Raw genomic sequence first — 26,916 nt, 5'->3', positions numbered from 1 at the left:
GGAACCTAGGGCACATCCAGTTAACCACTAACAAAATATAAGTAGAAAGTATTCCTGGTTAACATGTGCTGCAATTATTCCACCCACAGGGACGGGGCTACATATTGCATTCCTCCCTGTGTATTGTGGTTGGCAATACACAGTATAAAGACTAAGGCCATATCTATACATACATCACGGAATTGGCGCAGCTGTACAGATGCAGCTCTGCCACTGCAGAGTGTCTGGTGAAGATGCCCTATGCTGATGGGAAAGAGCTCTCCCATCAACATAATAAAACCACCTCTGCAAGCGGCAGAAGCTATGTTGGCAAGAGAAGCTCTCCCACTGACATAGTGCTGTGCAAACAAGCGCTTATGTTGGTGTAACTTATGTCCCTTGGGGGTGGGGGGGGAAGGTGGTTCACACCCGAGTGACACAAGTTATGTTAACAAAGACTGTAGTGTAAACATAGCCTAAAACTGGACTTGAGCCTTTGTCAGCGTGTATGTATTAAGCCATGTACTGCATGTGTAAGCCACGTATTAAGCCATGTACTGAATACGAATGTCACAGCACCCAGTGAAGTGGGTAAGAATTATACAGCTGGGGAAAAACAAGCCCAGGTATGTTTCCTTCTATTTATGCAGAGTGGAAAACACATGTGGGCAGAATTCGGAAAATGTGTCAAAGCGAGGGGAGCAGGTTCAGAGCACACTCAAGGCTCTGCATGTTGAGAAGGCCTGGAGCACACACAGTATGTTCCCCTCTGCACATGGTGGATTTGCAATAGGAAACCTGTGTAAAAGTTAACACTTCTCCAGAGTAGCATTAACCCCCTCTCGCTTTGTGGATATTACTGGTGCACTTCCCCAGCCTCGTGTTTTTCCTCAGAAGAGCATGATCAGGCATACAGAGTGGTTAGGTCACTGGCCCAAATCAGCACCAGAGCTTGGATGAGAACTCTGGAAGGGTTTCTGCTCTCCAGCCCTGTGGTCAGGTTGGAAGGCTGTGCAGCCCCTCACAAATGTTTCTGAAATGCAGACATGTGTACAGCACAACTATAATATGCTGTCGGAGTTTAATAAAATAAATGGAAAGAACCAATTTCCAAAGCATTTCATGAGAAGCACAGGATGATTTACAGAAGCTAGAGGCTCCATGTTCACAGAAAGATAGCGCCTCACAAATTATTATCTTTCAGATCAGTCACTCAAGAGAGATACGGAATGGTTTAGAATTATTACCAAGGAGTGATTTGTATGCATAGAGGCTATTGCTCACTGCAACATCTCCCTTGTAAAATACAGACGATTAAGTAGCATGCTCCCTCAAATAATAGAAAGTTGCTTGTTTCTGTACTCACATATAGATTCTCAGATGGTCAATATTTTATTATTGCAGGGAGTAAAATACTAAGAACTATTATTTCCTTTATATTTGCTTAGTAAATCATCTAAAAGTCAAATACCCTCTAAAAGGGTCTGATGGTTCACTGGATAATTTTAGGGGAATGGAACATAAAAGCTGCCTCTCCACTAGCCTTTGGAGAGCATTGCTCCTGCCAGTGTCTTCCAAGCTCCACTTGGAACTCCCCATCGAGGAGGGCCCCCAAATCATGCAGAGAGGAGAAGAACAAGGAATTGTAGACTCTGTATGTATGCAAAACAGGTAGCCAGACATCTGCCTAGTTCTTATGTGCAAACTGTTACTTGCAATATGATTGTGCATGCAAAATTTCACTTCCAAACTCAGAAGCTGGTTTTAGATTAGGGTCATTCGGTCTCCTTCTGTAAGTTACTGGCTTGGCCAAAATTCAGTAAAATCTATTTTATTAGTTACAAGGGTGCAGAGGAGTTTGGATTTTTAAGATGTGTTTGGCATTTATATAACTCAAATAGTTTTGGTCCTATTAACATGTAGATTTATAGTCTAGTTGCTCCTGACAATGACTACTTACTTAGTTCACTTAGAAAACAAGTTACTGTGTTTCACTTTAGCAGAGAGAACTGACACTCGTACATGCTATTTTGTTTTCCCTTGCTTCCCTTCTTTCTCTTACATGCTCTAAAAATGTGACTTGCTTCTGCTGTATTTATCCTCTTTGCTATTTTTAATTTTTGGACTAAAATGTAATCTATACATTTAAATCACAAAACCCTATGCATTTTAATAACATTTACAGCTTGATTCACCAAAATAATATGTCCATATTCTGCTTGTACGTTAGTGTAAAATTCAGAAAATAGATTGGATCTCTTCCAATGGTTGCAACTGGAAACAGTAATAGCAAGGAATTCACAATTAAGAGTAACATGCCAGATGTGCTCCAACCACTAGTAAAGATATTAACAAGGGGCAGTTACATCTGCCTTCTCGATTCATTATATTTTATTTGTTTTTAAGGGCAAATTCTGGAACCAACCTCAGTTGCTGAGCTCTGGGGATCTGTGTGTTAGGTGAAGTGGGTGAAAAAATCCCCAGGGCTGCAGTTGCCCCCACACAACCAGTGGTGCTGTCCCTTTGTGGGACACACCTACGAGTCAGCAGGCCATATCCTCTTGGACGAACTTACTGGCTGGTGCAAGAGCACTGACAATTCCCCAGAGTCCTTCCAGAGGGGGAGTTGGGATAGAGATTCACTTACATTCTATGCTACCATGCAGCACCCAGTTAGCAGAAGGCAGGATTTTCTCTTGATTTATCTGAACATCATTTGGAGGGCAGTGATTTTTTTCTCACTCTTCACAGAAGTGAGAAACTAACAGCGCAAGGCTGAAGGCAAACATCAAACCGACATTGTGCACAGTATGTTTCTCCAGGCAGTTATGCCAATTCCTCTCAGTCTTGATGTGGACACTTTGCCATGCCAATAATGGGCTCTGAAGCACAGAATGAAAGTCATGCTGAGTTCTATAACTGCATGGTTCTGTGACTACCAGTGTGGAATGATTTGGAGGACTGGGCCTAGGTTACAAGCATTGTATTCATTCTGCTTTTGAAAGGTTAAATTGTAATTTCTAGAAGTGACAATTCCATTTCACAATAACTTTTGAAGTTTCAAAATTTGATTGTGTGTATGCATACGCTGGCCGGGGATATCCAAGTTCAAGTCCCTGATTGAGAGCAGAGAGAGAGAGAGAGAGAGAATGAATCTGACTCAGGTCCTTTCAAATTTAGAGACTTTGTGTAACCTCAAATGTAGGAAAATGACCAGATCAGATCCAACCTTGACTTGATAACATTTATTTAATATTCTCTGAAATATGCAAGAATTTGAAGAAGCACATAAGCAATCAAATGCAGCCACAGAAAAACCATACTGTATATAAATAAGATGCACTATGAGAAATACACAATATTGAATGAAACAGTACTGTACATTAATAACCTTTGAGAAACGAACTCAAACTGTAGGTTTAGTTTACTCACGATATAAAAACCTTGACTTTTAAAGAAAAATATCGATTCAATCCAATCCTCGGGCCAAAGCCTGTACCCACTAAAGTCAAAGGCAATTTTGCCACTGATTTCAATGAGTATACGATCAGGTCCTTCGTGTGCCTCCATAGGCACCTGAATTGTATATTATTTTTACAAGGCCTACCTTGAATACTATTACAAAAATGACAAAACATCAACTCAAAAGTATGTGTCAGCAACTTCCAGATAATAATGCAGAAATAGGTTATCTATCCATGCACAGAATAAGGCAAAAGCTAATTCATTCAGGTTAGGAATAATAAATGTTACTAATTTCTTTTTCACAACACAAACATTTTAGACTTTTTTTTTAATTAATGGATATATTATGCATCATATTATTTTTCACTTTTTCCTATCTCTACCGAGAAAGCTGGCACTGAGATGTCAAAAAGGAACTGTTCATTGATTAAGCTTACTGTATTCTGTTCTGTAACAACCACAGAATTTCATCTGGGTTTATTAATAATGTCTACCATGAAAAAACACACACTATTATAAGCTAACAATTTATAGAGTTGAAGGTACATTAAAATGTAATCCATGAATTTCAAACACTAAGTTTTAAAATATTTTTTCAGACTAAAAGCTGCAGAAAATTAGTTCTTAAATATTCTACAGAAAATTCTGGAACATTTAACATTTTAAATTTCTCACGCTTTCTTCTTCTTAAAAATATTTAAATTAATTTAGTAGCCCATCTTTTTGAAAAATAATCAGAAAAAGATACAGTCGATTACAAATCTTTTGTTTTAATTAGCGTGACCAAAGGTTTGTCATCAGGGCTGTAATCTTCATAAGCAATGGGGGTTGCATCATACATTGCAGGTCGGGATTTCTTTCCAAACCTAAAAGAAGGGGAAAAAAGGACTTTGGTGATAAACAGAAGTACATACATGTTAATTGTAATAATCCACTGATTCATGGCTCCCTGTCAGAAAAATCTTTAGGGGAAAACTGTAAATTCTAAACCATATTGCAGTATTTCTTGCAATCAACAGTAAAAACACAGAAGGAATGTTTGAACTATATGGAACCCAGAAACCAAGCCCTAAAAAGAGCAAGGAACAGATTCTGTACCTCCAAGTCATTGGAGGTTTTACCCCTGAATTCAATAGAATCAAAATCAGATACTAAGGGTGAAATCCTAGCTCTGGTGAAATCAGTGGAGAAGCACCCACTGACTACAATGGGCCCAGAATTTCCAAACAACATTGAGGTTCCCTGATGTCATTTGTCACAGTTGTCACACACTGTTCATTGTTTTTTTGTCTTCCTATTTGCCATCTGGAAATAGATAAAACTGTATAGTCAGGTTGAATTGTGAACTGGCAGACAAAGTGTCAAATAATTCAGCTGGTACAGTTTTGCTGACTAGATATATCCATTAGAGAGTCAGGTTGAAACTGCCAAGATTCTATAAAAGTTTGGAATGCCGATAAAACATTAATGCCTTTTAGTGAATCACTCTCATGAACACTTATTAAAATGTTAGGTAAAAAATATGCTGTAGATATGACCTGACTATAGAAAAAATGCCTTCAGAAATAGTTGTAAGTAACTAGGAGCTTTAAATAAAGAAATAGAATCATAGAGATAAAGAGATAGAAAAGACCTCAAGTCTATTTTCCTTACAGGGCTCCACCACATAAGACTCTGAAAGTGAAATAGAAGGCCTCTCAATTAATATACAAGGAATTCCTCTAATTTTAGATTCCCATTTAGTTCCCTTCATGCATATGACATGTTAGCTCTACTACTGAAAAAAACAAGGTGGGTGAGATAATATCTTTTATTGGACCAACTTATGCTGGTAGAAGGGGCAAGCCTGCAAGCTTCACAGAGTTCTTCCTCAGGTCTGGAAAAGGTAACCAGCGTGTCTCCACTACTGTAAGCTATTCAGGCTGGAAATTGTGACTTAGAAGTGATGTTCTGAAGAAATTATTTAGGCTAAAACAAAAACCAATCCCATATTGTTTAAAGAATTGTATACAATTTCCCCGTTCTCCTGATTTAGTTCATGGCTGTTTTTGGTGAATTGCACCAACCAAGATGGGTGGAAATCCTATAATTTGAATGATGCAAATCTCATGCAAGGAAAATAGTCCAATTCTCAACAAGCCTAGAGTGAAAAACTTGTTTTTACTTTATGACTGACAGCTTTCTTCCATATTATACACAAAGTTAAATATATTTGGGCCACTGACTTCACCAGGGATGAATCTGTGCTTTAGTTGATATTCCAGGATCTGTGGAACCAAGCACTCTTATGGCACGTTACTAATCAATACGATAAAGATGAATTTCTGAACCATTTCCTCCTCTATCATTTTCAGCGGGAGTTAAAGATGCAGATCTTTTAATAGGCATGAAAGAAGATGAAAACTCTCTGGTGATTTATGGTGACATCCTGCCCTTTTTTGACAGAAGCACACTGCAGATGCTGAGAGCATACTACTGGTTGCACACCTTGTACAATGAAAGATCCATTCTCCTGTGAAGATCAGGGTGGGCCATGGTTGACTAGCACACGCTAAGACAAGACCACGGCACCTATACTAATTGTTTGTGGCCTGGATGAGCCTTCTAGATGATAGACCACATGCCTTTGATCAGCCAGGCTCTGCTTATAACACTACAGCTAGTTAATATATTACTCAGAGGTCTCAAAATGTAACTATAAATGGGGAATCATCATGGAGCAGGTGTGCTTCTAGTGGAGTCCCGCAGCGATCAGCTCTTGGTTCTATGCCATTTAACATTTTTATCAATGACTTGGAAGAAAAGAAAATCATCACCAACAAAGGCTGCAGATGACAAAAAAGATTGACAATGTTATGTGATAGAAGTCTACTATTTCCTGAACATGTACCTGCTATTGATTCTAAAAAAAATTTCACACTGTAAAAATACACCCTTCATTTGACATCCACCCACATATGTGTATATAAAGAATATCAAGGCCTATATTTTCCAAAGTGAGTAGTGATCGTGTGTCCAAACTGTGACACCTTAAAAGGAACCTGATTTTCAGAAAGCGCTGAGAACCTGTTCTTTGAAAACAGGCCCCTTTAATATGTCTCAGGTTGAACACCTAAAATAAGTCACTTTTGAAAATGTAGGCCTTGGTAGTCTCAATATATATACACACGTCTGTGTAAAAGACAACTGTGAAATTGTGATTCCTCTGTTGTTCTGGGAGCACCAATTTATACTGCTTTCTATCTTCTGAAACAGAAATAAAGACTGAAGTCTGCACACTAAATCTTAGAAAAGTACCAGCATGGCAGCTGCATAGTAGATATTTATATAGCATCAAATGATTTATTTCTCATTTTCCGTTTTTGGCAGCACACAAATATTATTTGCAATTCAAACATTCCTTTTCATTGACATTAACTAGAATATATTTCACAAAGGTGCAAATAAAAATCCTTTTTATTTACAGGTTCTGGCATTCTCTCTTTTTCTTAACTACTGAATGCGGGCTTCAAAAACCAGTATGAATGGAGCCCCAATCTAAAAGCTTTTTTATGAGCTCATTCACCTTGACTCTCACTGGTTTTACTAAAAGGTGTTCCTTGGCACTATGCAGAGATTAATTCAGAGCAGGTCACATAGCTAAAGGAAAGACCTCCAACAAAAAGTCCAGGTCCCAAGATTTGAAAAGTCTGACAGCAGCACTGTTTCACCTTTTCAATCACATCCATCAACAACTTGCAGTGAAAATAGTTTGAGTCAAGGTGAATGAGCTTATAAAAAAGCCTTTAGATTGGGGCATTGAACCACTAAGTGCCCTCTGCCCACCCCTGGAGCAGGAGAAGCAGTTACCTCACCATACACCTTCCTCTCTATACCCAAAGAGGGTGGTGGGGGAGTGAACATCTAGTACCCCTTGAAGATAAAGGAGCAGAAGAAAGATTCCAGCCATCAGGCAACCCCCTCCCCACCCAAGATAACATCAAAGGAAGAGGAGGCCCTACAACCCATAGGGTTAGGGGTCCCTAAGCTTCCAGTGCAGGAGACGCTAGTTAGGGTAGGGAAGGAAGTCCCAAGAAAGGGGATGAGCAATACTTGGGACACTCCAAACACTGTGCTGAAACATTCAGCTGCTAAGAACAGCACCAACAGCTGGGACAATTTTTATTTGGGTCGCATATCCCTGTTGTGTACAAGGCCTCAGGATTCTCTTTAAATGTCACCAATGTCCACTTCTCCTTACATCTGGGAAAATACTGTTGCACAGAGAATGAACAATATAAAAAATTGGGAAAATATGGCCACCAACCACACCATTGCTAAATCATCCTTTTGCCTGGCATACTAACGGTTCCAGTTATTAGAAGAATGTGGATGAGAGTAAATACTCTTTCAGTTCTCTAACCAGGAACAGGAAAGGGGCATAGCCAGAGTACATAAGAAGAGCCCTACTGGATCAGACCAAAGGTCCATCTAACCCAGTATCCTCTCTTCCGACAGTGGACAGTGCCAGGTGCCCCAGAGGGAATGAACAGAATAGGTAATCATCGAGTGATCCATCTCCTGTCACTCATTCCCAGCTTCTGACAAACAGAAGCTAGCGACACGATTCCTCCCCATCCTAGCTAATAGCCACTGATGGACCTATCCTCCATGAATTTATCTAGTTCTTTTTTGAACCCTGTTATACTCTTGGCCTTTACAACATCCCCTGCAAGGAGTTCCACAGGTTGACTGTGCGTTGTGTGAAGAAATACTTCCTTTTATTTGTTTTAAACCTGCTGCCTATTAATTTCATTTGGTAACCCCTAGTCCTTGTGTGATGAGAAGTAGTAAACAACACTTCCTTATCTACTTTCTCTACACCAGTCATGATTTTATAAACCTCAATCATATCTCCCTTAACCGTCCCTTTTCCAAGCTGAAAAGTCCCAGTCTTATTAATCTCTCCTCATACGGAAGCCGTTCCATACCCCTAATCATTTTTGTTGCACTTTTCTGAACCTTTTCCAATTCCAATATATCTTTTTTGAGATATGGTGACCACATCTGGACACAATATTCTAGATGTGGGCATACCATGGATTTATAGAGAGGCAACATGATATTTTCTGTCCTATTATCTATCCCTTTCTTGATTATTCCCAGCATTCTGTTTGCTTTTTGACTGTCGCTGCACATTGAGTGGATATTTTCCGAGAACTATCCACGACTCCAAGATCTCTTTTTTGAGTGGTAACAGCTAATTTAGACCCCATCATTTTATATATATAGTTGGGATGGGATTATGCTTTCCAATGTGAATTTCTTTGCATTTATCAACATTAAATTTCATCTGCCATTTTGTTGCCCAGTCACCCAATTTTGAGAGATCTGTTTGTAGCTCTTTGCTCAGTCTACCTGGGTCTTAACTATCTTTAGTAATTTTGTATTATCTGCAAATTTTACCACCTCACTGTTTACCCCCTTTTCCAGATCATTTATGAATATGTTGAATAGGACTGGACCCAGAACAGACCCCTGGGGGACACCACTATTTACCTCTCTCCATTCTGAAAACTGACCATTTATACCTTTGTTTCCTATCTTTTAATCAGTTACCAGTCCATGAGAGCACCTTCTCTCTTATCCCGTGGCAGCTTACTTTGCATAAGAGCCTTTGGTGAGGGACCTTGTCAAAGGCTTTCTGAGAATCCAAGTACACTATATCCACTGGGTCCCCTTGGTCCACATGCTTGTTGACCCCCGCAGAGAATTCTAGTAGATTGGTGAGGCATGATTTCCCTTTACTAAAACCATGGTGACTCTTCCTCAACAAATTATGTTCATCTGTATGTCTGACAATATTTTTCTTTATTACAGTTTCAGCTAGTTTGCCTGGTACTGAAGTCAGGCTTACAGGCCTGTAATTGCTGGGATCACCTCTGGAGCCCTTTTTTTAAAATTGGCATCACATTAGCTATCCTCCAGTCATCTGGTATAGAAGCTGATTTAAATGATAGACTACAGATAGTAGTTCTGCAATTTCACATTTGAGTTCCTTCAGAACTCTTGGGTGAATACCGTCTGGTCCTGGTGACTTATTGCTGTTTAATTTATCAATTTGTTCTAAAACCAAAGGCTTCACTTCAGCAATCCTTGACTGGTGTATGGCTCCTAGCAGGTAGTAGACAGGCATAGTTAGAGCATTTTCAACAAGAAGGGCAGAGCACTAGAAAACCGCTGAGGGGAGCCCAGGCCCCAGGCAGGAGGAGTAGCCGTGAAAGGAAAGGTGGGGTACTCTGGAAAGTCAGGAGCCAAGAAACAGCCATGGTGAGCAAACAAGATAAGGAGTTCCTGTCTACTTTAATCTGTGATTACTAGCACTGACTTTTATCACTAACACCCTGCTGCAGTAAATGATCACATCCGATACATGTGACTGTATCATTAACTGTTCTGTCCATTATTTGGCTTCCATTTTAGCTGCAGGCATACACCATTTCCAGTTCTTATTTGGCTGCCTACTGAAATTAAATATTCAGTTTATACACACACCTACTTTAAACAGCTGTTTGTTACATCAGCATAGGACAAGGGAGGGCAAACTATGGCCCGCGAGCTGGATCTGGCTCATCAGGGCTTTCAATCCAGCCCATGGGATTGCCAGCCCCATGGTGCAGCGGGACTAAGGCAGGCTCCCTGCCTGCCCTGGCGCCGCACCACTCCCGGAAGCTGCCATCACCACGTCCCTGCAGCCCTTGCGGGAGAGAGGCAGAGGGCTCAGTGCGCTGCCTTTGCCTGCAGGGACTGCCCCCTGCAGCTCCCATTGGCCAGGAATGGGGAACCGCAACCAATGGGAGCTTTGGGGGTGGTACCTGCAGGCAAAGGCAGTGTGCAGCAGAGCCGCCTGCTCCACCCCACTCCCAGGAGCCACTGCTGGACGCGTTGGCCACTTCTGGGATTGGCGCGGGGCCAGGGCAGGCAGGGATCCTGCCTTAGCCCCGCTGTGCACTGGGCCAGAGCCCGTACCCTGAACCCCTCCTGCACCTCACACTTCAACCCCCTGCCCTGAGCCCCCTAAACCCCTGCCCTGAGCCCCCTGCCACACCCCTCCTGCACCCCAATCCCCTGCCCTGAGCCCCCTCCTGCACTCCGCACCCCTTCTGCATGCCAATCCCCTGCTCTGAGTCTCTAACCCCCTGCCCTGAGCCCCCTGCCGCATCCTGCACCCCAACCCCCTGCTGAGCCCACTCCTGCACCCTGTACCCCAACCCCTTGCCCTGAGCTCCTTCCTGCGCACCACACCCCCTCCCACACCCCACACTCTCTCCTGCACCCCAACCCCCTGTCCCAGCCCTACATTCATGGTCCTGCATACAATTTCCCCATCCAGATGTGGCCTTTGGGTCAAAAAGTTTGCCCACTCCTGGCATAGGAGCAGGATGGAAACTGATTTATAGACTAATACAATGGCCTGCTATGCTGATAGTATCAGCAAGATACCTGCCATTACTATCTCACAAATAGCAGTTCTAAACTACACATTTTAATCTCAAATACAATTTACTCATTGTAGTTGGTGTGAAATGTTTTAATTATATTTAGACTGCTGCACTGAACAAAATGCATGCAACTTTCTTTTAAAAACCTTTTCAAATTAATCTATCTTCTTCTTGGGCATCTAGCGCAATGGTATTTGACTGTCTCACAACTATTAAAGGATTTATCCTCACAATATTCTTGCGAGGCAGATAAGACTTATACCCATTTAGTGGATGGAAAAACAGAGGCACAGAACAAGGTCACACCACGAATCTGTGGCAGAGGTGGGCACTGAACCCAGATTGCCTGAGTCCTGGTCCAATGATTTAATCACACACAAGATATCAACCCCTGGCATTTTGATGATTATTTAGGAATTTTGTTTTGTTTTGCTAGGTGTCAAAATAATTTTGAAAAATATATGCAACAAAACAAATAAAACGTTCCCAAATGCATTATTCATTATTACCCAAAGTACATGGATGATAAAGTATGGAATTTTGATATGTAGATTTTGAAATGTGTAAATATAACAAGAAGAATAAAAACTTACAAAATAAAAAAAAATACTTGCACACTTCCCAAACGGAAACACCTTACAGACTGATGTAAAGGGACAGATTCAGCTCTCAGTTACACTGTGTAAATCCAGAACTCTACTGCCTTCAATGGAGTGGCACTTGATTCTCACTGTTTAACTGAGACCAGATTGCAGCCCAGATATAATGATGAGCAATTAAAACAATGCGATATTTCTAATTTGGAAGCAGTACAGCCTTCATATTTGTCAATAGCAATTGGCTGATGCTGTGCTACTACACAGGAATTTGAAGTAGATATAGCAAAGAGATTCCATTTACTTTCCCTTTCCCCACAACAAACCTGGCATGTCGGATAGAAGCAATTGCACTACTAAATTCACTGTCAATGCTTCTACAATTGTAGAACTCCTCATAGGCTGGCCTGGAAGAGCCTTGGTATTCAATGCGGCTTATGCGACATATCCCCACAATCAGAATGATCAGCATTAGGACAAATGCGACACAAAGGGCTCCAATTATGATGTAGAGGGAATGACGAGGCATGTTCGTTAGACTCTCTGCCATGTGCCCAGACTTCCACTGCAGATCTAGCAATAATACATAAATAAATACAAAAATGAAATTATTATTTATTTCCTTCCTGTTGAATAGAAGTTTTGGGTGCATTCATTTCCAACATTTCTGTACAGACTTCTGTTGTTAATGATATTCTACTTTAAAATTATATTTTACATTTGAGGCTCTGCCTTGGACATAGCTGTATTTAACATGCTGTAAATACCAATATCACAAAATCTGAAAGATAATTTTGATTTTAGTTGGCTCTGTAACTGCTGATTGATGATCATCAGTTGCAATAGATACAAGAGCAGGGTTCTCATTATTGGCTCTGCCACTGATTTTCTCTACAGCCTTGAGCCCTCCATTTTCCCATCTATACTTTCATCGTTTATTCATAGCTTTCAAAGTCAGAAGGAAATTACATCTCCTAGTCTGCTCTTCTATTTAAAACAAAGGTCACAGAATTCCACACAGCTACCCTGGCATTGAGCCTTGTGTTTGACTGAATCCAGAAAGGCATTCTGTCTTGATCTGAAGACTGCAAGAGAGAGAGAATCCACCATTTCCCTTGGTAGTTTGTCCAATGGTTTATCACCCTCACTGTTAAAAATTGATGCCTGACTTCTCATTTGAATTTGTCTGTCTTTAACTTCTGGTCATTGCTTCTTCTTCTGCCTTTCTCAGCCAAATTAAAGCCCTTTGGTACCTGATATTCTCTCCTTGTGAATGTACTTCTACACTATAAACAAATCACCTCTCAAACAGATTGAGTTCTGTAAGTCTTTTGCTGTAAGGCATTTTCTCTAGCTCTTGAATAATTTTTGTGGCTCTTTTCTGCATCCTCACAAATTTTTCAACAGCTGTTTAAAAAAAAGGGGACACCAGAACTGTATCCAGTGTTGGCGTCACCAATGCTATATACAAAGGTAAAATCACCTCTCTACTTCTATTCACTATTCCCCTCGTTTATACATCCAAAGATTGCATTTGCCCTTTTTGCCACATCAGTTCATGGCGGAGGTTGGGGGACGACTCATATTGAGTTGCTTGTCAACTATGACCCCTAAAATCCTTTTCAGAGTCACTGTTTTCCAGGATACAGTTCCCCATTCTGTAGGTATGACTTGCACTCTTAGATTTATGACCTTGCATGTGACTGTATCAAAATACATTTTGTTTGAATGGGTCCAGCTTACCAGATCACTCTATATGACTTACCCTGTCCTCATCATTATTTACCATTCTGCCAATATTTGTCTCATCAGCCAGTATTATCGGCAGTGATTTATATTTACTTCCAGAGCAGACCTCCAGATCTTCTTGGAATCAGAGAATTGTAGGCTTGGAAGGGACCTTGAGAGTCTCTGTGCTCAAGGCAGGACTAAGTATTATCTAGACCATCTCTGACAGATGATTGTCTAACCTGCCCTAAAAAATCTCTAGTGACAGAGTTCCCACAAAAATCTCCAGTGATGGAGATTATTCTCACTCAACAGCTTTGAGACACTCACTTTTATGTAGCACTTTAAAACCAACAGTTGCTACTATTACTTCACTTGCAAAAAAAAAAAAGAATCATTCTTGGACACAATTAAATAATTTAAAGGACTCCTGCAGGGCAAAGCAGCTGGAAATACTGGTAAAAGAGGTTCCTGTGTGGAGAAAGTTTCTCACTGATTTGCGAGCATATATCTCAAAGGGTTTGCAAAAAATTAAAGACCCAACTATTAAACTATTAAGTCTTTCAAGCAGTGCAATATGCAGCCATAAACAAGTAGACTGTACTTGATTATAGGCAATCCAAGTCCTGAGCTTCCCATACTTTCTACCCAAGGAAGCAAAAAAGAACAGTTCTTAAATCTCAGCTACACGTTCTGGGAGACTACAGTTGTCTGCCTTGATAAAATAAGCAGGATTCACTTGCAAAGAAAGCATTTCAGTACTCCGTGTGTGAGATCCAGATCAGGAGATAGCGTAGCCCTGGTGTATCCTCACATTAGACTGATGCCTTTGAACACAAGCCTATTATTTTTGCATCAAAACATTTCCACTTCATTTCAGCTATATAATCATCAAGAAAAACCACATAAACAGTACTGAGTCTCTGCATGTTTTATGTTGGGTGATTAGACTCTAAATAAATAGATTTTGTTTTATAATACAGTCAAAGATTCATTTAGGGCCAGACTGCTCCTAGCCCTTACAAAGGTACACGAGGGCGAGGAGGTGGAAGGATCCACCACAATTGCAGTCCCTGTGCTCAAGGGGAAAAGCTGCTCCCTTCCTTACTCCTCTGGGGTGCTCCAAAGGGATAAGGAGGTGAGATCCTGGTTTTAGCCCCCTACACGTACAGAACTAGCTGATCACATTGCAGGGAGAACCCTGGACCTGATAAATGAATTACAGTACCGAGCAGGCATAGGCTGTGCAACCCCTTTGCATCCTCTCTGAGGCTGAATGCCTCATGTGGTTTTCTTACAGGATGGTACCTTAAATAAAGGACTAAGCCCTTAGTCTAGAGGTGACATTTTGTATCTTATCTGCTCCATCTCCATTCATCAAGTTACTGTTGATATCTAAACTGACTGGAAGATTTGAATCTTCCATTGCTTGTTTGTCGTCCTCAAATCTGGTGATTTCTATCACTGGTCAAACTACCTCCAACTGAATATCACCTCTACCCCATCTGTTGTAAACTCTTGGCAATCTTTTAAAATGTTAAGGGTGGGATTTGCGGTTTTTTCCCCCCCCACAATTTCTACAATAGTACTGAATGTCTTCATGGCTCCTGCAGGAATTGTAAATGGCTTGGCACCAGTGCTCAATCTCAATGAATGGAGATCCATTTGGACGCAGAAGTCTGACACTGTGTCTATAATTTATTTTCACTTCACGATTGAACCTGCCATGTCACATTCCATCCACCATCCTCAAATGGCCCACTGAGTACTTAAAACCAGACTGGGACAAAGCACTTAATAAGATACTCTGGGGTTGGTGGGATTGTGGACTTATTTATTATGTCAAAGAGTTGCTATTGCCAATAGATGACTGATTTTAGGAGCTCATCTGCTGGGTGGCATCTGGGGACAGAGTCCTGATTACTGATTGACTATGTATAGCAGTGGTACAAAAGGAGGCTACAGGGTAGACAAAAATCACTTGGACAATGGTGCAAGGAAATAGTGAGGTTATAACATCGGGTAGGACAGCTCAGTGACAGGTTGAGAGGGAAGTAAATGGGCAGTGTTCTTTGTTTCTGTGGAGATGATGAAAGATTGATGCCACTATTTCCTCAAGTTTGTGTTTGCTCAGATTATCTTGTACCCTTTGTATAGGTGAGAAAGCTTTCAAGGCTGCTTGTTTGTATTTGCTTTTGCACAGAACCCTGAAATTCTGATCAATCCCGACCACAAAGCATTTAGTTATGTACTGTTTTTAAGGATTTAATATTGTAATGTTCTCTGCTGGCTAGTGAATAAAATTGCCCAGCTGTATGAAGTTTATTTCAGTTTTGGAAAAGCCTTTGTTTTTGCTCCATAGCACATCTATCAGACACTGTTCTGTCAGATTGTAAAATATACTCGGCCAAATTCAGACCTAATGTCAGCAGATACATCTCCACTGGAGGCAAGGAAAACCTGATTCTGACCTACTGTCTTCAATCTCTGGATGATAAGGATGTGAGGAATTTCTTCTGTTCTTTTTCCATAGATAGAATCTGAAAGATGCATGGCACATATTCCAAAGGTTAAGAAGAAAGTGGTTGTGACTCAAATTTATGATCTTCTCAGTTGCCACAGCAACCATGATAAGATTCAGTAAGATTGTAGATTATGACATATACATATATACTCCTAGGATTACCCTGTGAATGATTTTCTCTGAGTAATACTATCATTTAACTTTCCTTGCTGATTATCCATATCCGTAGAATCTGAAAAGATATTAGTGCTGAAAGATAATGTGCAGGCACTAAGTGGTTTATAAATGGACAATTTTACACATAGTTGCAAACTTTAATCTTACATTATCCTCATTGGCCAAGAGTATTTAATTTTAGTGGAAAAATTTTTCTCTTGTGTAACTCAGGTTGGTTGCAGTGTCCCTCTAGGATTTATTTTTAATTCCATTGTTTTTCAGTAGACACTGCTGTCACTGGGAAAGACCACAAAATGATGATATAAATGTGGGGTTTCATTGGGAGGCAAATTATTTCTTGCTGAATTGACTGACTGGAGAATATTTGGAAGGTAGTTAAAGGATACAGTTTAACAGGTAGTTGAAGAGCCTTAACCCTGAAATACCTGTAAAAACAATAACCCCAGTGTAACAGATAGTTGGATCCGTTGTGAAAAAGCTGCACTGGATGTGGAGCTGCCAATTTTAGACAGTTTCTCTGCAAAAGGATGAAGTAATGCACAATCTCACCAGCCTCCTTTCTGATTAACAGCAGCTCATCATAAAAGGCAAGGCTGGATCAGTTTAGGAATGTGGCTGAGTTACACCACCACACTCCATCTCCTGTGAAAGTCTGGAACTCGACTTCATCGCATTTTTGAGTCAATCAGGTCAGGAGGGTGGATCAATCACATGAAGCTAGTGCTTCGGTGGTGAATTTAATTTCCAGTGTGTCAGTATGTGGAAACGGCTGAGGCTGTCTGATGGATGGTCCTCTTGGCTCTGACAAGGAGGTATACACTGCTGAAATGGAGGCAGGTTAGTTGACATATAAAAATCAATGGGCCAAACTGAGACAATGAACAATAGGATCAACTCCAGTCAAGTCAACTGAGGCCTGGTCTGCACTAGAAAATTAGGTTGGTTTAATTACACTGGTCAGGGGTATGAAAAATCCACACTCCTGAGCAGCATAATTAAGCCAACCTAAGTCCTTGTGTAGACAGCACTAGGTCAATGGAAACATTCTTCCATTAACCTAGCTACCGCTAGGGAGGTAGATTATCTATGCTGACAGGACAACCTCTTCCACCAGTGTAAATAGTGTCTATCCTGAAGCACTGCAGCTGTGCCACTGTCGTGTTTTAAATGTACACAAGCCCTGAGTCATGCCCGTTTATACCAAGTTTGAATGTGGCCCTTTTCTTTTGTAGGCATACTACGAATTGCACTTGGCCTCTAACCATTTAGTCATTTCTTAGACAACTCAAAGACAGAGAAAAGGAGTTCCCTGAGGTACACGGCTCTTTTGAAAACTCTATTGAAGATCAAGTGTTTTCAATGCTATTCTGAAAAAAGATTTCTTCAGAAATCCATCCAGATTTATTCTGGTAATCCTTTATATACAAGCTGAAATCCTGGCTTTTTTTCTTTTCTAAGTTTAAATGTTTTTAAGGTATAAGTTTAATTCTGTAGCTTTACACCAAGTGCTGAACTTTTTTGGTTTGTATTATATTTATGTTTGACTGTTGTAAAGTGCCACACGTAGGTTTTCTAGGCAGGTGCCCTATAAATGACATGTTATTTGCAGAGGCAAGGTGGGTGAGGTAATATCTTTTATTTGACCAACTGCTGTTGGTGAAAGACATAAGCTTTCAAACTTACACAGAGCTCTTCTTCAGGTCTGGGAAAGGTACTCAGAGTGCCACAGCTAAATGCAAGATGGAACAGATTGTTTAGCATGAGGCGTTAACATGTTGTAAGAGGCCATACCTCTGCCGTCATAGGACCAAGGACGGTTAGTATGGTATAGATTGCTGCAATGAACTACAAATCCAGTGTCTTTATTGATGTTTAGTGTCTAACAAAGTTACAAATTTAAGTTCCCAGGCTCATCTCTTGAAGATGGTGTGCAAGTTTTCTTTGAGGACAAGGACTGAGAGGTTATATATGGAGTGATCGTTTTGTGAAAAATGTTCGCCTGCCGCCAATAGGGTGTTTTTGTCTTTTATCATTTTTCTGTGTGAGTTCATTAGAGAATATAGTGATTGTCTTGTTTCACCCACATAGTTGTTACAGAGGCATTTAGTGCACTGGATGAGGTACACCTTATTTTGTGATAGGCCTGTGTAGTACACAGGTATCTTAAAAGGTGTGTTGTGGGGGGTATTTATCACGGTGGCAGTGGAGAAAGATGCAAAACCTGCAGACTGTTCTTATGGCTTGGTGTTGGTGGGTCCTGGTCAGTGGGGAGCTTGCTTCCAATGATGGACTTGGCAAGATTGGAGGGGTTGTTTGAAGACCAGAAGAGATGATTTACAGTACCTAATAGTATAAATCTATTTTCTAAACATTAACATGGCAGGTAAATTGCTATAGGCTCCTGATTGCAGCATCAGCAGGTGATATTATCCAAGTCATTAACATTCAGATGTCCATAGGGCCACCACTGGTGAGAATGGGGTGGAAGACAGACATGGCTATTGGCCTAGGCCCTGTCAGTGGAACTATGAAACACACTAACACAGTAAGTCTCACTATACAGCAGTAGTAAGCGTCATCAGTGAATGTAGCTGCTATAGAAGAGATCCAACGAGGGGTTACTGCTGGTGAAGGCAATGCTTAAGGAAGCCAGGGATATAATGTGAAGATCAGTCCTCGACCATCCAGGACACAACTGGGGTGAAATGCACAACCCACTGAAGACAATGACAAGACTCCCATTGATTTCCATGTCTGAGTGCAAGCAGGGTTAAGCCGAGAGACAGTTCTCCCCACTGAGCAGAATGAGGTCTAAGCTCTGTGTGCACCTGCCCCCTTACTTACAAATGGGTAAATAAGTAGAGTGGATGTCTTAGAATCATGGGCCTAGGCATGAATCTCATCTTGCTAATCAGGCACATAATATATCTCTACACTGCAAAAAAAGGTGTGTTCTTAACTCGGATCTAGTTAAGATAGCAGTGAAGACACACCAACTGTGCATTTAACTTGGATTAGCACCTTAAGGTAAAGCCTATAGAAGAGCCTGGGGTTGAACTCAAGCTACTAATGCAGTTAAAAGCTGAGTTGCTGTCTTCATTGCTATTTGAACCTGAGTTAGGTACCCTGAGTTAAGAATATACTTTTTTTTGCTGTGTAGATGTACCCTTAGCAATAAATTCCCCTCAAAAGCTTTCTTCTCTGATCAGGCAGGAATAATTTTTCAGATGTGCAGCAGAGGAGGCTTCCCTTGCTCTCAGTCCTGCTCATCGCTTTTCCCCTTGTGCTGATACATGCAGGACTCTACCTGAGGACCTAGCCCTCAGTGGATCTAGAAGTCTGGATAAAAAGGAGGATCCCTGAACAGATGCTGCTCATTTCATAGCTCAGCTTTGCAGTGCCCAGTAAGTACATAGCTCTGCCTGTCTTCCTTTTATGTATTTTCATTCCATTCCATAATAGTAATGCAATTATTATATCAAGGTACTCCAGGGAATGCATTTCTAGAGGATTATTGCATGTCTCAAGGAATTAAAATCATTTTTCTGTCAGCCCACTGCCTACCACATAAGGAAGCTGCAGTCACTCAGAATGGCATTGCCTTACTGATTACATAGATGTGCCCAGTTCAGGTATCACTATGCCTGAGCAGGCCTCACAGACCTATTGAAGGCTCATCTCTGCCTCGCAGAAGCAATTCTATAAGAGGACCTGTAGAAGGCACTGCACCTAAAAGCTCCCCGGACTGCAGCATGCACTGCCTTCAAACAGGCAGCATGCACTGTCTGCAAATCAAAGGTGAGACACACAATGGATTTACTATCTTGGGAGTGGCTAGCAGTGCTATCCAGAAGCAGAAATCAAAGGATTGCAAGAGACCATGCAAAAGGACCCAAGATGGCAAGGAAAACTTTGTACAGAGACCAAACATAATTTGGCCCTTGAAGTGGTTGATATCATCAACACTGTGTCTTTAATGGTTTGTATTTGTGCTGTCCTATGATTAATCAATGAACTGAATTCACGAACAACAAATGCATAGATTTAGGCCTTAATCTAGCAAATGCTTACATGATAAAAAGTATGGAGTGATTGCGCTCCAACAGAAGGGTGAGCAGAGGTGACATGTGAGTAGAAGTAAGGTTGAGCTTTAGGTACTGCCTGCGTAGAAATCAGTCTCAAGAGCACAGGATTTAAAAAGAAAAGGGTTTGGGTGGAAAGTGGGCATATCTAAGGAGACATGGTCCAAAATATGATCCCCCCTATTATAGAGGAGCTTAACTACACATATACTTCTTTGGCTTTATTCCAGTAGGAGTAACTTTGTGATATTCTGCCAGGTTCTCACTAATGCAGGATGGGATTCTCCTGAGTACCTTCTGAGTTCATTACTTTTTATCTTGCACTTATTCATGCAATAGTCTGCAACTGCACTGGGCAGCTTCAAGCCCTTAAATCAATCTGAGTAACTATCTGATATTTGGAAGGGATCCTTCACTGTAGTATGTGAACAGTGAAATGGGCAAATATACCATTAAACTTCCCAGTAAAGGAGACAGAAGTGCTGTCAACAACCAAAAACAAGGCCTCAGTGAAGCATAAACATAGGGCCTGCTTTTCAGACGTGCTGTTCTTCTGCAGCTCCAGCTGAAGTCAATAGGAGTCTCTGAAATCAGGCCCAGTGGTGAGTTGTCCCATGAGGGACAACAGGTTCTAAAAGGGCTTCTAAATTTAACAGCCGGCCAAAAGTGGCACCTTAGGCGCTGACTCCGTGGGTGCTCCGGGGCTGGAGCACCCATGGGGAAAATTTGGTGGGTGCAGCCCCCTCCCCGCCCTGCCCCAGCTCACCTCCACTGCGCTTCTCGCCTCCCCCTTCCCCCCCACCCCCAGCTTCCCGTGAATCAGCTGCTCGCATGGGAAGCCTGGGAGGGCTGAGAAGCAGGCGGCGGCTTTGTGCTCAGGCCCAAGGAGGTGGAACAGAGGAGAGCTGGGGCGGGGGCACGCGAGGAGGGCTGCCCACACTGCAGCAGGTAACCGGTGGGGCAGGGGGGAGGGAACCGCTCCCTGCCCCAGCTCACCTCCGCCTCCCTGAGCCTGAGCGCGAAGCCACAGCCTGCTTCTCAGCCCTCCCAGGCTTCCTGTGCCAACAGCTGATTCGCGGGAAGTGGGGGGGCGGGCGGAGAAGCAGAGCAGGGCGGTGCGTTCAGGGGCGGAGGTGGAGGCGGAGCAGAGGTGAGCTGGGGCCGGGTATGGGGCGGGGCGGGGAGCTGCCGGTGGGAGCTCTGCACCCACCAAATTTTCCCTGTGGGTGCTCCAGCCCCGGAGCACCCACGGAGTCGGCGCCTAAGGCGCCACTTTTGATGTGATAAGTGTGGGGAGTGGCCGCTCCCCCCGAGCTATGCTACCCAGCCCTTAGGAGCCAGAGGGACCTGCCGGATGCTTCCCGGGAGCTGCCCCAGGTAAGCATTGCCGGGACTGCCTACCTCGCCCACCGGCAGGTCCCTCTGGCTCTTAGGGGTGGGGTGGGCACCCACTACAGTGGCCCACGAGACCCTCCTGCCCGGTTCTGGGGGCAATCATGGGACGGGGAGAGGGGTGGATGCGGCAGGGGTCCAGGGCAGGCCACAAGCCCCTCATGGGGTGAGGAGGGAACCAGCTGTTAAGATTTTGGCAGCTCATCACTGATCAGGCCCATAAGCTTTACGTTTACCGAGTTAAGATGTAATCACAATTGTGAAATTAAACTTTGCGATCACTAGGTGCACCAGCCAAAATTTTCAGAAGTGGCCACCAATTTTGGTGCCCGCCTTGAGACACTTTGGGTTCAATTTACAGAGGTGCTGAGCACCAACAGCTCACACTGACTTCTGCTGGAGTTATGGGTGCTCAGCACTTTTGAAAATCAGGCATATGGTGTCTCAAAGTTGAACACCCAGAAACAGAAGCATCTAAAAATCAGTGGACACTTTAGAAAATTTGGTCTAAAAGACTAATTTTAGGATTTTATGCAACCTTGCTACATTATAATTCTTTTTAGAGTGCATTTTCCTTCATTCTGTGCATATCGAGGTATTGTTTAAGAACTGCCTATGATTCTTTTAGTATAATGTTGGTCCATTATTAGACGTTTCCAGGACAATGAGTTACACATATATCAAAAGGCTATTACAAAGCAACACAAACAATCTTCGTAACACTTACGAATTTCACAATTTGCTCCAACCCAGCCGTGTGGACAATGGCACGTATAACCGTTGGGTTGGTCTATGCAAGTCCCAGCATGGTGACACGGATTGCTGTCACAGTCATTTATATCAAATTCACATTCTTCACCTTAAAGTAAAAAAATAAAGATGCTTGTGGATGTATCATGTTGTCAAGCCAGTTGTGTCATTTCAGTCACTAAAAGCAAAAGTTAGCTAGATTCACAATGTTGTCATTAGTATTAGTTATTTCATCCTCATATATCAAACATTTATTGAAAGAATAAAGACCACATTTGTGACATTTTTTTGTTGAATTAGCTGAACATCTATAATTTTCTTTGGTGAAACAATATTTTGCAGTTATATATCACTTTCCATCTCAGAATCTCAACATGCTTTTACAACTGTCAAAGAACTAGGCCTCAGATACCACTAACTGACTTCACTAAGTTCACCCTGATCACCTGTCTTCCAGGCCTTTACTTGAAATACAAGACCATCCTTCTTCCCCAGTCAAATGTGATAGAACTAGTCAGTACAGTAAGACCAGTTAATACAATCAATTCATTAGCTATTAAGGGCTGCCATGAAGTGAAGACTCAAGTCCTATTTAAGTTTGTGGAAGGACCACACAGGATCAGGCCCAAAATAATATTCTCCTGTTAATCTAACAGAAAGCAGCATATGATTTAAAACAATAAATATGTGTTTATATATTACTGACAAATTGACAGTTATCTTTTACATAATTGACTGAACATCAAGACAGATGTAAATTAGCTTAAAAGCAGTGTGTTTGGATTATGCCAATCATATTAATTTGAAAATGAGGCAAAATGACTAAATTGGCTGCATACCTTTGCTCTGGATGTGCAAACTGATGAATATAAGCACTTCAGAGCTTACAACAAACACATATTATGTAACAAAATGAAGTCCTTATTTAGATTCCAATAATAGTTCAAGGTAGACAGATCTGCCATTTTCAATACCATCCAATTAGTATATTTGCTTACCTGAGCATTTTCAAACTGTTATTTTTTAAAATCTAGTCTGAAACAGATGTGTCACACAGAGTGTTGAACAGCTGTTTACTTTAGTGAATCCTCTAGTAGCAGCTACATTTTGCTGCTATATTTTTAAAACTAAACCAATTCTATGCAATATTAACAACTTTCAGTCTTTCAAGGTTGATTATAACCCAGCAATGTCCAAATTAATTAGTTTCCTGAAATAAATATAATCCTTTATGTCTGTTTAGAAGACTTGGAGTTGATTGCCTATTAACTAGACCATTTGTAAAACTGTCCCTTTATTAATTGGGCAATCAGTTTCTGGGGAAAAGAGACTGTGATATAAAACTACTACAAACTACAGAACTGTGCAATAAATGTACCACAACTCTGCATATGAGAACTAACAAGTGCAAAGATATTTTTAAAGGTTTAAAGCCAAAGTCAGCCCTTGGATGTATACAGTACACATGGCTCCCATTTATTTTTCTAGGACTTGCAAGATTCTCTTTAGAACACATCATCACCATTCCTTAGTTGTCCCAGGAGGTCACTCTTGTGCTTTCTCCAGGAGCTAAATACACCGCCTCTGTAACATTCCAGCCCATTCCAAGCTATGAAGTGAAAGATCAATGGCCAAATTCTGCAGTGACTTATACCCTGTGCAACCTTTCCTGAAGTCAATGGACTACATCCTGCTCTCTCACACTGGTGTAAGACAGAAGAATTTTATATAATGAGGTTATAAGCACAGAACTGGGCTACAAGACAATGCAGGACTCCAGTCTTCTCCATAACAGTGCATCCCAAGTAGACCAGCAGATCACCTGCCTCTCTTCCAATCTATAATGGAGATGGTGGAAGAGCACATTGCTCCTCCACAGTGTTTCTTAGTTATAAGGTGTCCCTTTGCTGGAAACTATAGGAACAATAATGGAAACCTTAGTAATGAATGGGGAGGTTGCCACCAAGTGAGATCAGTAGTAGACAGATAACAGGGGCTAGTGTTGGGCCCATGTTTTAAAGACTCAGCTTGTGGCAGCTACTCTTAATGCCTACAGGTCCTGTTTCTAGGTCTGCAGCTTTTCTATGTATTTGTTAAAGTATATACAATAGATGGTCTTTGCATTTAACAACATCAAACAAAGAGTAGGTCATTAAAAACATATCTGAAGGAGAAACCATAAGAGGTTTCAAAACTTCATACTTATTATTTAAATATCCCAGTCCAGCATCAAAAATTTTTAACAGCATGTTCTCAAATGTCATTAGACTACAAAAAATGTTACAAAATGTAACTGATTTTAAGCCATAACCACTTCTACAGGCATGTTAAAGGAAAAAAACAATTTGATGCAGATATGGTATGAAAAACAAAGTTAGGATTGACAATATACAGCAGTATTAATCATCTTAATATACAATGATAGGCATGCATGTCCAATGGAAATGGGCTACTAGATGAAAAAGAACATGAGCCAATGGATATCATGCCCTGAGATTGCTAGGCTCTCAGCTGAAAGGAAACCTGTTAGCAAAAATTGTTAATGAAGTTATAAAGTCATTTAGGAATTATTTGTGTTTGGCACAAAAGACAGTGAGCACCTGATGCCAAGTAACAACATTTAGTATTTGCATTTCTACAGTGTTATACAGATATTTTATCAGGACAGCTCCAAACAACATTTAAAACATGAATTCACATCCAGTGATTGTATTAACTACTGAGAAAGGTTGAGTCAAGGGCCAGGTTTTTTCTTCCCACTTATCCAGGAATAACTCTACTGACGTCAGTTAAATTATACATAAAACTAGTCTGAGGAGAGAATCAGGCCAAAAAGCCCTTGGTTTTGCAATGTTTTAATATGAATTTCAAATACCAATAATACTGAGAATAATGAAGTCTTGGCTAAAATATTATGTGGTAGATGATGGCATTTTGTCGTCAGGAAATACTAGCATATTTTAGGAGAACTGAATTTTTCAGATATTTCATTGCAATAGCTAAACTTTTACCTCTATTGCTCAACTTCATTTCCTAAAAAGCCCGAAGCAAACATCTTTACTAAAAAATTTTAACATGAGATTTTATTAAAGGGACACCATTATGGGAATTGTAACAAGTGTTGAATGATTAATTTATCATTTTTATACCACTTTGAATTGCCTCACACTATATGATTCCATAAATTTCCTCTCGTGCTTTTTTCTTTAACGTAGCATGCCTCAAAGAAGCACCTAATTAGGATATCGAACACTTTTATACTATTTACAAGAACGACACCTTCTGGGTATCATCAAACATAAAACAGATTTATTTACACCAGCATTTACAAGTGTTAATCAATTGCAACTCAGTCACATCAGTGTAAAGCTGAAATTGACTGAAATAGAGTTATTCTGGAGAGTACCTCAGAGGTGAATGTTACCCTATGTATAAAAAGAATATGTGGACCAATATTAAATAACTTCAATACTCAAACTTTACCATAGCACCAGTAATACAGAAGAGAGAAATGAATTCTCCTATCAATAGATGCCTGTGTCGTTAGTAACACAGACCTTCCAGCAGTTCATAGTTTCATAGATTCCAAGGTCAGATCATCTAAGTTTGACCTCTTGTATGACACAGGCCATAGAACTTCCCCAAAATAATTAGATAAACATCCAATCTTGATTTAAAAATTGTCAGTGTTGGAGAACAGATTGAGCTCTGAGTCTACCACTACAAGGCATGTTTTCTCATGTTTAATTATTCTCGTGGCTCTTCTCTGGGCCCTCTCCAATTTATCGACATTCTTCTTGAACTGTGGGCACCAGAACAGGACACAGCGGTGCCAGAGCAGCTGCACCAATGCCAAATATAGAGGTAAAATAATTTCTCTATTCCTAGTTGAGATTTCCCGGTTTATGCATCTCAGGATTGCATTAGCTCTTTTGACTACAGTATCACATTGGGAGCTCATGTTCGGCTCACTGTCCACCACAACCTACGAAACATCTTGACAGTTGCTGCTTCCCAGGATAGAATCCCACATTCTGTAAGTATGGCATACATTCTTTGCTCCTAGATGTATACATTCACATTTAGCCATATTAAAATGTTCATTTGCTTGTGTCCAGTTTATCAAGCAATCCCACTGACCTGTCCTCTTCATTATTTACCACTCCCCCAATTTTTGTCTCATCTGCCTATTTTATCAGTGATGACTTTATGTTTTCCACCAGGTCACTGATAAAAATGTTAAATAGTGTAGGTCCAAGAACCAATCCCCGTGGGACCACTGGAAACAGACCCCCTTGATGATTATTTGCTATTTCCATTTTGAGACCTAATAGTTTTTAAACCATTTAATGTACATTAATTTTAGTGTGCTTAGTTTGTTAATCAAAATGTTGTGAGGTTCCAAGTCACATAACTACCCTCATTGGCATCATAAGGGGAATATAAAATATAAACTAGTATAGAATGAAGTAGTTTTCCCTTAAAAAACATGCTATTCTGACAACTAAAACAAGTAATAACTAATGTTAAAGATGGGTCCCAAGTTACAATATTTGGATGTGGATGACACCATAGATAGAGGTGTTCAGATTTAGTGATTTGGTTCGGGCCCCTGTGTTGGTACAATAATTCAAAGCAGTACTGCATTAAAAATTTAGTTTCAGCTGTACTTACATTATTTCCCAGAAGTACAATGCAAGATACTACTGCTATATCATTTCTATCCTCTAAAATGTCCCTTT

General features: G+C 40.9%; 1 protein-coding gene across 1 annotated transcript in view; it reads right to left on the bottom strand.

Annotated features, from left to right (window-relative positions):
* Positions 1–4,198: 4,198 nt before the first annotated feature.
* The window catches only part of DNER (delta/notch like EGF repeat containing), a 277,010-nt gene continuing 254,292 nt past the window's right edge, over positions 4,199–26,916 (bottom strand). The window contains exons 11-13 of the mRNA XM_077826768.1: positions 22,152–22,283; positions 11,848–12,094; positions 4,199–4,310 (exon numbers count right to left, since the gene is read on the bottom strand). Of these exons, the coding sequence (XP_077682894.1) occupies positions 4,199–4,310; positions 11,848–12,094; positions 22,152–22,283 (491 nt within the window). The remainder of the gene's footprint in view (positions 4,311–11,847; positions 12,095–22,151; positions 22,284–26,916) is intronic.

The sequence above is a fragment of the Eretmochelys imbricata genome, chromosome 9, assembly GCF_965152235.1.
Source record: "Eretmochelys imbricata isolate rEreImb1 chromosome 9, rEreImb1.hap1, whole genome shotgun sequence".
Classification (NCBI taxonomy): domain Eukaryota; kingdom Metazoa; phylum Chordata; order Testudines; family Cheloniidae; genus Eretmochelys; species Eretmochelys imbricata.
This window is presented reverse-complemented; position numbering and strand designations above follow the sequence as displayed.